Source organism: Triticum aestivum, chromosome 4A, assembly GCF_018294505.1.
Source record: "Triticum aestivum cultivar Chinese Spring chromosome 4A, IWGSC CS RefSeq v2.1, whole genome shotgun sequence".
NCBI classification, from domain to species: Eukaryota; Viridiplantae; Streptophyta; class Magnoliopsida; order Poales; family Poaceae; genus Triticum; species Triticum aestivum.
Window position 1 is genome coordinate 264,168,426 of NC_057803.1, and position 9,649 is coordinate 264,178,074.

Here is a 9,649-nt window from a genome sequence, read left to right on the forward strand (position 1 = left end):
TTTGAGAGTATTTCATGACAGATGTGAGATTGTTAATTAATGGTTCAACTTAAGGTGGAAACTTTAATACACATCTGGGTGGATTGCTAGGGGCACCCTGGGGATATACCAGTGGACTTGCCCGGACACCTGGGAAAATACCAGTGTTGTCCTAGGAGATCCCGGGGATATACCGTGTGATAATCCTACAGTCCGCCACCCAGGCTCAAAGGGATCATAAGATTATTCATGCTAGAAACTTCCGTGTGCAGCCACAAGCTATTATGGGCTCTAGCATAGTTGATTAAGTCGTGTGAACTCTTACAGTGGTAGACTAGCAGATGTAGGGGTTGTAGGTGGAACGGTCTACCCATCGTAAGGTGCAAACGCTTCTGAAAGACTATGTCTCGGTCATCCGTTTCTCAAACACCTTGTAGTGCGAGAAATCCAACGGAGGAGATCGGGTCTTGTGGGGAAAAGTGCGCAAACCTCTGCAGAGTATACAAACTAATCATGATTAGCCGTGTCCCCGGTTATGGACATCATGAGTCTCTGGTACTTGGATTATCCTGTTGATCTCATCACGTTACTTTAAATTAAGTTTGTTGGGTTTAATGATGTTATTTAATTGGGATTGAGAATGCTGTCAACCATTCTCAATGATCAACAACCATCATGATAGTTAAGTAAAATTTATTCCTTTGTAGTAGGGAAAAATTGACTTTTCGCAAAAACTATAATCATAGAGCTTTTCCACCGGCCAAATATGCATGTAGTGATAGCCTTTGTTCATCATTCTCTATGGTGTGAATTTGTCAGTACATTCAATGTACTGACCCTTTGTGACTGCAATGTCTCATGTTGTAGGATTTCTTACGACGAGTAAGTGATACGTTAGGGTTACAATTTATACACTCAACTTTGCCGTTGGTGTTGATGGAAATCCACAACCTTGTTACTTCCGCTATTTTGGATTGAGGTAATAGTATTTAAGTTACTTTTACATGTGATTTACCTCTGTTATAAATCCTTGAGTACTGTGTGTGTTAGCATACCGATCCAGGGATGACACTTAAGCACAGAGACTTTGATCCATTCGGGTCGGGTCGTTACAATATGAAATTTGATTAGAAAAATATTTAGAATATGAATATTTTACCCGTTAATCATTTAAAACATACTATGTAGGGTTCAATCTTAATCAACGGTGCATTATCCGTCTTTTTTTCATATCGGTATTGATTCGGACTGTGGATGATTATCTTAGCTAAATTAGAATTGGAGACGAAATTAAAGATCACTTACCCGTTTCTTTGTACATATTTAATCTATATACAAGCCGTGTTTAAATAAAAGACATGTGGAATCTTGAACTTGCGCTTTTGTAGATAAAGGTCATCTTTATTTGGGCTGTAACTACAAATATTCAGATTATAGACCATTTATTGTGAACGTGTGGTATTATGTTTTCCCGTTACAATCGCAAATCGCACGGGCTTTTTTTGCTAGTTTACTAAGAGTCCTCCATCTCGGCCGCTCCCGCTCGCCACCACCACCGCTTAGCAGCTCCAAACCCTTGTCCCAATTCCCAAACCCCAGCATTAATGTCCATGGAGATCCCCAGGCCGCTCCCCCCTGCCATCACCCCTCCCATGGCTCCCCACCCCGTCCACCCGCCCATCGCTCCGATCCCCATCCCCGTCACACCCTCCACATCCGCCGCTGCCGACGATGACGAGGTCGACTACGAGGTCTCCGACGACCACCGCGCCGCGCGGGAGCGCCACGAGCGCGCCGTACAGGAGCTACTGCAGCGCCGACGCGCCTACGCCATGGCCGTGCCCACCAACGACTCCGCCGTGCGCGCGCGCCTCCGCCGTCTCGGCGAGCCCATCACGCTCTTCGGCGAGCGCGAGATGGAGCGCCGCGACCGCCTACGCGCACTCATGGTCCGCCTCGAGGCCGACGGCCAGTTCGACCGCCTCCTCCGCGCGCAGGAGGACGAGCAGGGAGCCCCGGGCGACGACGACGACATGGAGCAGATCCAGTACCCTTTCTTCACCGAGGGGACCAACCAACTGCTTCAGGCGCGCGTTGATATAGCTATGTACTCGCTGCCCCGCGCTAAGGCCAGGGTCGACAGTGCCAAACGCCGCCTGGCTGGCCCCGACGAGGACCCCGAGGCAGAGGCCGCCCTTGTTGTCAAGCAGGCGGGGGACTTCGTGCTTGAGTGCAGCGAGATTGGAGATGACCGCCCGCTCACCGGTTGCTCCTTCTCCCGCGATGCCTCAATGCTCGCCACAAGGTACGTCTTCAAAATAACAGATATCTGAAAATGCATTGTTTTCTTGTGTATGAGACGAATAGTGAGGAATGCTTGCCTAAAGCTGCACACCACATTATTATAGTCTTATTTGGGCTCAGTTCTTAATTTCGGTTTGGCTATTGCGATTGAGCATATATAGTCTAGTGAGTAAGATTTCTTGTATGTTAGGTTTTTAATGACTGAAAGCAATCTGAATCGCTGCTTATCATAACAGTTGACCATGTTTCTTCAAATTTTTGTGCATTTATCCATACATATTTGCTTGAGCACTTCATCAGTGATAGCTGCCAACTGCTTTCTTAGCCAGCCAGGTTTAGCTTGCATATGTTTAAAAATTGCAGTTTTATTTCACCATGAAGAGATATGGGATGAATTTGATACTATTGCAACAAAATGTTGGTATATGATGGTTTCTGAGCTAAATTAATTCCAGTCCTTTTTCTATTAGTATAACTAGAAATTTTAGTGTTCAATATGACAGCACTGTCAAGAAGTCAGGACCAGAGTTTCTTCTTTTCCTGGTAAACAAAGGTTGGTATTCTGCATATCAGTTAGGCCCATTTTAGGTGGACTGCTGTCTTGGCAATGTGTGGAGCATTTATCCTAGCAGCACGGACTGCATCTCCATTGCACTCAGATTATAAATACTTAATTGGATTTGACAAATTGCGAGAGTTCTTGCTCACACTCACACCAAATAAGACTAGTAAACGTAAGATGCACAACTGAGTCTATGTTTGTTTTCATTGTTAGCAATGTCATGTGCAATTAGTTGTTCGTCAGCACCTAATGCCCTTTTCTTCCTTTCTATTAAAAATAACTATTTGTTCCTTTTGGTTCTGCAGCTCCTGGAGCGGGATCATCAAAGTATGGAGCATGCCACAGATAACTAAAATTGCAACCCTGAAAGGTCATACAGAACGTGCAACTGATGTTGCCTTCTCTCCAGTTGATAACTGCTTAGCGACAGCCTCAGCTGATAAAACTGCCAAATTATGGAACAGAGATGGGTCACTCCTAATGTCTTTTGATGGTCACCTGGACCGTCTTGCTCGCGTTGCTTTTCATCCATCTGGAAAGTACCTTGGTACAGCTAGCTTTGACAAGACCTGGAGATTGTGGGACATCAATACTGGAACTGAACTTCTACTCCAAGAGGGACATAGCAGAAGTGTATATGGTGTTAGCTTTCATCCAGATGGTTCTTTAGCTGCATCTTGTGGGCTTGATGCGAATGCTCGAGTTTGGGATCTAAGGTCAGGAAGATTGTACTGTACCCTCATTGGACATGTGAAACCTGTAAGTTAACAGCATGGATACTTCTCAAGTGCCTTACTTGCTCTGTGGTCTCACCTATCCGACTATCTGTCGTGGAATATATTTCCTTTTTGAAACTGACATGATTCTATTTTCTCTCTCAGGTCCTAGGAGTCAGCTTCTCCCCTAATGGTCATCTAGTTGCAACTGCAAGTGAAGACAATTTCTGTCGAATATGGGATTTGAGGACCAGACAAATGGTATACTCTATACCGGCACATAAGAGTCTCATCTCGCACGTGAAATTTGAACCCCAGGAGGGTTATTATTTAGCGACATCTTCCTATGACAGTAAAGCAGCGGTATGCATCATACGTAATTTTGGATCAAATTACCCCCCCCCCCCTCCCTACTTAGCTCACTCATCTTCAATATTTTTCCAGCTATGGTCAACTCGGGATTACAAACCAATTAAAAGCTTGGCAGGCCATGAGTCAAAGGTTACTAGTCTGGATATTAGTGGAGGTAACCATTTGCTTAAGCACCTACACTTATTTGTGTGCAGAATTATCTGTGTGGCGCATTCTTCGAGAATAACTAATTTAGTCCTTTCTTTATCTTGTCACACTAAGAAACAAGTTGGATCATTCACATTCACATCTTTTACTGTTCACTTGTTTCTTTATTTACAGCACAACAATTACATAGTGCCCTCTAGATTGTCTTACACTAGTAGGACGTTCTTTTTTCTGAACCAGGAGCCGTTATTTAGTGAAAACTGCTAAACTAAGATTCTAAGATTGACCATCTTTCTTTGAATAGTTAAACTGCAAGATGTACCACCTCATAAAATGCATGACACTTCTGTTACCCTTCCTATTGCTTTCCTTCAATTATTATTATTTGAATGTGTGACCTTTAGAGCATCTCCAATAGATGGTCCAAATGTAAAAATACCTAACTTTTGGACCGTCTGGGGCAAAAAGCGCTGCTCCAACAGAGGGTCCATATGTAAAAAAGTTTGGACCGCGGCCTCCCGGTGATGTAAAATTGAAAACTTTGTGATGCAAATTTACATCACGAGATGCAACTGGTCCCACCGTAGATCTAAACCCCCGCCGCCGATTCCACCCCGCCTGGGCTGCCGCCTGTCGCCGCGCCGCCCTGACCCCATCCGCCTCCTCTCCGTTCGCCTCCGCACCCTGTCCACCTCCTCTTCAGCCGCCTCCGCCCTGTCCCGACCCCGTCCGCCTCCGCGCCGCCCCGACCCCGTCCGCCTCCTCTCCGGCCGCCTCCGCACCCCGTTCGCCTCCTCTCCGGCCGCCTCCGCACCCCGTTCGCCTCCTCTTCGACCGCCTTCGCCTCCGGTCCGTCCTCCGCCCGGCCCCGCTTCGTCCGCCTCTTCTTCGGCCGCCTCCTGTTCGTCCGCCGCCCGCTCCCCGATGGCGCCGAAGGGCAAGTCCGGTTTCTTCGGCGTGAGGGCGAAGCCCTCCGGGAATTTCGGAGTGGAGTTCTTCAACATCGGGCGGCGTTGGTGGCTCGGCACGCATCCCACTGCCGATGATGCCGCGCGTGCCTACGATGTGGCGGTGTGGCGTGCCGGACGGCCGAAGATGGACCTCAACTTCCTGGAGATCGAGTCCCAGGCGATGGCGGAGTGGCTCATGCCGCAGGGCATCCGGATGGAGGAGATGCCGGCGAAGAAGGCGAAGAAGAGACCGGCGGTTGTCGTCGCTCCGGGCGAGAGCGACGAGGCGGCGATGGCTCGGTTCGTGCGGGAGCATCCGCAGTATGTCCAGGCCGAGCTGCGCGACATCGTGGCGAAAAAGAAGGGGGTGAAGGAGGACGAGGCCGGCTCCTCGACTGTGATCCCTATCGAGTTGTCGGATGAGGACTAGGGTGACTCCGAGGAGGAGGACGAGGAGTGCGATGACCCGACCAAGGACGAGTTCTGGGAGCAGTTCCGCAGCTCGGACGACGAGGAGTAGTTTCATCTAGTAGTTCGAATAAGTAGTAGTTGAATTTGTGTATGAAACTATGTTGAATTTCATGTTTGAACTATGTTGAGATGAAGTAGTAGTTGGTCGTTTTAATCTTCGTTTTGGACCATCTGTTGAAGTTGCTTTTTTTTTTACATCTCTGATTTGGACCATTTGTTGGAGTTGAGCATTTTCCGGAGCTCCAAAAAGCACCATTTGGCAGTCCATATTTTACATCTCCGGTTTTGGACCGCCAAAGTTTGGACCATCTATTGGAGATGCTCTTATACTTTTACTAATTCTAATCATCCATAATATTTGATTATTCATGCTTGGTGGTGCACTGCTCCCTTTGCCTCTGTTGATTGTGTTCCTTTCCATCTCAATTCTTCTACGACATATTTGGTGAAAATATCACCCTTCTGAACTGTTTATTGTTGATATGAAAATGTTTTGAACAATATTGATAGGTTCTATAGTTAATAAAGTTATTTTTGTCTACTATATTCTATTTACCCAAGAGATTGACTTCGTATTATTGTGTTCACTTGCCAAGCTCCAACCGAAGCATCAAACTAAACATGTAATTAATTGTTTATCTATATGATATGTGCAGATGGACAACACATTGTGACTGTTTCACATGATAGAACTATAAAGATCTGGTCATGCAGAGGCACAGCGCGGGATAACGAGATGGAGTTGGATTAAGGCATTGATTCCACTTGCTGGAAACAGCTTGTGCTAGTTTTGTCCTTTCGCTGATCTGTCGGTCCAAGCTCTTTACATTCGATGATGCTATTTTATTGCGTCTATAACCCTAACCCTTATGCACATTCTTAACAAATGTACCTCATAAGTACTCCCTCCGTCCCATAATGTAAGACGGTTTTTAACAAGTATTTCTTAAGATTTTGGACTTGATATAGTTCTTTAAAACAAATGGGCTTTCTAGTAAAAACATCAAGTTCTTCAGTTTGGATGAAGTATATGGCGCATCCATGTAATTTTCATATTTGTAAAATGGTATTATTTTCATGATGTACGCTTGCTGCCAATAGAAATTGGAGTGCAGTTGCAACTTGCAATGTACTACTCCCTTCGTCTCATAATATAAGAATGTTTTTTAAGCTATGTTAACTTGAAAAACCTTTTTATATTATAAGACGTAGGGAGTACTTGAAAAGTAATCCAAAATAAGTCTGTTTTTAGTAGGACGCCTCCTTTATTTAACCCAAATGGTAAGCGCCATACGTAACCCAAATGATTAGCCACACGTGTGGGACGAAACACTCCGGCTCTGATGTATGCTACAACTAAAGTTGCCATCTAAAAAAACAACACCCCTCCCCCCTCTCGCCCAAAATGATAATGCTTGATAATTAGAGTTGTCATCCTTGTATCACTATAAAAAATGTTTGGAATTGCCATGTGGTCGTATTACTAAACTTGTAATAAAGCATGTGTTCGTGCCACATGCGTGACATTTAATTAAGTCCATATTTAAAATTCAACAACGTCATTCATATGCAAATAATGTTTGGGGAATGTTCGGAGCTTTGGCTATTTGTTGAGGGCCAAAAGGAGTCTGCTTGTGCACTTGATTTGAAGGTGATTTTGAGTTTGGGGAGTCTGCTTGTGCACTTGATTTGAAGGTGATCTTGAGTTTGGGGAGTCTGCTTGTGCACTTGATTTGAAGGTGATCTTGAGTTTCGGGAGTTGCAGGTCGACGTGGCACAATCTTTTTTTTGAATGCCATGTGGCACAATCTTTCTGGTCTCACCTTCACGTTTTCAGTAACGACAATCGATGTACTTTGGGTCCTGGCCCATGTGTAGGAGTTCAACGGGCTTATTCCCCACGGTCACTGCACTTGAGGCCTGCCTGAAATATGGTCACTGCACTTGAGGCCTACCTGATCCTAAAACAAGAAAAAAAAACTTGGGGCCTACCTGGAATACGGTCTCTTCTCAAAAAAGGAAAAAAACCCCTGAAATACGGTCAGTTTAAGGGTGGGCCAAAAAACTTGGTCAAACAGTTCCATTTCGCTAAAAAAAACCGAACTTGGACGCGGACTTTTGGAACCTGCCGGTAAATGCCCTTGAAATCTGGACGACGTTGCACAACCTCGTGACCAAGGAATATTTAATACTCCCTTCGTCTAGGTGAATAAATCATCTTACGAAATTCACATTTTCTCAAAACCATAAGGCGCAGAACAAATTCTCCCCGATCCCGTCCCAACCTCGTTCACGAGCGCCCGCATCCTGCTCGATTCCCTCCCTGCCTCGTTCTCCCCCGTGGAAACCCCTCCCCTTGACCAGTGCATGCATAGTGGCCAGCATGGAATCACATACGTGGGCCAACATGGACATCTGAAAAGGCATCCTAATAACTAGCTATTAATTGCTGATTTTGCTTCCTTTTGTAAAAGCGTTGTGATTGAAAGTTCAGCTATTCCTAGTGCTCTCCTCGTCCAATCTAAAGCCACCTAGGTTGCGTTGCCACTCCTAAGGTGATTTATTCACCTAGACGGAGGAATTACAAGAACATTGCATAACTGGAATTGCTATATATATACATAATCAATAAGTGGTGTAATACAAAGGCATAAATGGCCCACATCGTTGCTATACATAATCAATACGTGGTGTAATACAACGACATTAATGGCCCACACTGGACCCACTTGGGGATGGCAAGATATAGGGTATCAGGCTGATCGTAGCGAGGAGTATCATATCATATATATGATACTAGTCCAGTTTTAAAAAAATGTATATGTCAGAATCGGGGCTCCGGGGACCCTAAGGTTTGAACTCTGGGCTGCGCTCGTTCTTGACGCCCTACGCTTTTCTACAATGAGTCACAACGGAGTTATGACCGGAGCGAGCTAGCGGAAACGGCTGGAGACGCGGTGGTTACGCAGGTTCGGGCGGCCTTGCGGTGTAAAATCCTACTTCTGCTTGGTTGTGGATTGCTATGGTGGTGGAGACAAGAGTACAAGTGCTGGAGAGCCATAATGGTCGACCTCCTCAACGGCAGCTCCCTGCCCCGCTTTTATATACGCCTTGGTTCTCTTCCCCCGAAAACACCAGTGGGAAGGGTTGCCACACAATGGCAATTTGAAAGGGGACAGGGGCGCAGTCTATCCTGAGAAAAGGTGGTCTTCGCGTGCAAATCCTCTGTCCATGACGCGTCGGTTGGCTCGTTGGTGACCTCCGTCCTGCGCGCCCGTCGTCCTAGTCTTCTTGCACCGATCAGGCAACTTTTGGGGATTGCTTTGGGAACCGACGCGTTGGCCTTGCTCCCTTAGCACCAAAGTGGAAACCTTCTCCATCCGCGCATGTTGGCACGACTCTGGCACCGTTCATCATCGCGCGTCCCCCACGTGAAGGCACGAGGCCACACGACCAGGCGAGTAGCTCTTGACTTGTCCGCCCCACGAGAGGGCTTCAGGAGGCTGCCTTGGGAGACCGCCTTGAGAGGGGGCCTCGCGGGGCTCCGGTGGGGCCGCCCAGTCCCCTCAAGATGCCTGCTGTTGGGGGCCTCGCTATGCAAGGACCTCGCATGGGGTCTTGCTTGTGACGTCTGCAGGTGGGCCAGCTGCTGGATCCTTGGGTATGCGCCACGCCCTGGGCCAAAGGCAGACAGGCCTGGGTACCCCCAATCCCATGGGCCTGACAGTAACCCCCAAGCCCGCGGCACACACGTCTCCGCCTGTTTGGGGGGGGGGGGAGGGGGCAAAACAACGCGGGCCCTAACTGCTTGCGGCCCAGGCGCGATGCGTGGCGCATGATGGAGTGTAGGGCGCCACCACTTCTCCCACGACACCTTGGCAACCGCCCAGGCTGACATAAAGCCTGCCCATGCACGACACGAGGCCATCATTACCTTCCTTGTCCCGCATCTTCCTTACAAAGGCGAGGGGGCGCGAACTGCTGCTCCGTCGAGCGCTATATAAGGGCAAGGGGGCAGGACCCGCCGGCTCATCTTCTTCTTCCAGCTCCTCCCTCCTGCTCCAAGATCCAAGCCGACCTTTGCAACGATGGCGAGGGGAAGAGGACGTGCTCGTGCAGCGCCTAGGGTGCCGTCCCCGAGGCTACAT

General features: G+C 47.5%; 2 protein-coding genes across 2 annotated transcripts; both read left to right on the forward strand.

The window, feature by feature from the left end:
• Positions 1–1,552: 1,552 nt before the first annotated feature.
• LOC123085934 (U4/U6 small nuclear ribonucleoprotein PRP4-like protein) lies at positions 1,553–6,516 on the forward strand. Its single transcript, XM_044507643.1, has 5 exons — positions 1,553–2,284; positions 3,151–3,604; positions 3,727–3,924; positions 4,006–4,087; positions 6,158–6,516. The coding sequence occupies exons 1-5, from the start codon at positions 1,584–1,586 to the stop codon at positions 6,250–6,252; spliced, it is 1,530 nt and encodes a 509-aa protein (XP_044363578.1). The 5' UTR covers positions 1,553–1,583; the 3' UTR covers positions 6,253–6,516.
• Positions 4,100–6,150, forward strand: LOC123085935 (dehydration-responsive element-binding protein 1F-like). The gene has a single exon (XM_044507644.1). The coding sequence runs from the start codon at positions 4,627–4,629 to the stop codon at positions 5,458–5,460; it is 834 nt and encodes a 277-aa protein (XP_044363579.1). The 5' UTR covers positions 4,100–4,626; the 3' UTR covers positions 5,461–6,150.
• Positions 6,517–9,649: the final 3,133 nt, after the last annotated feature.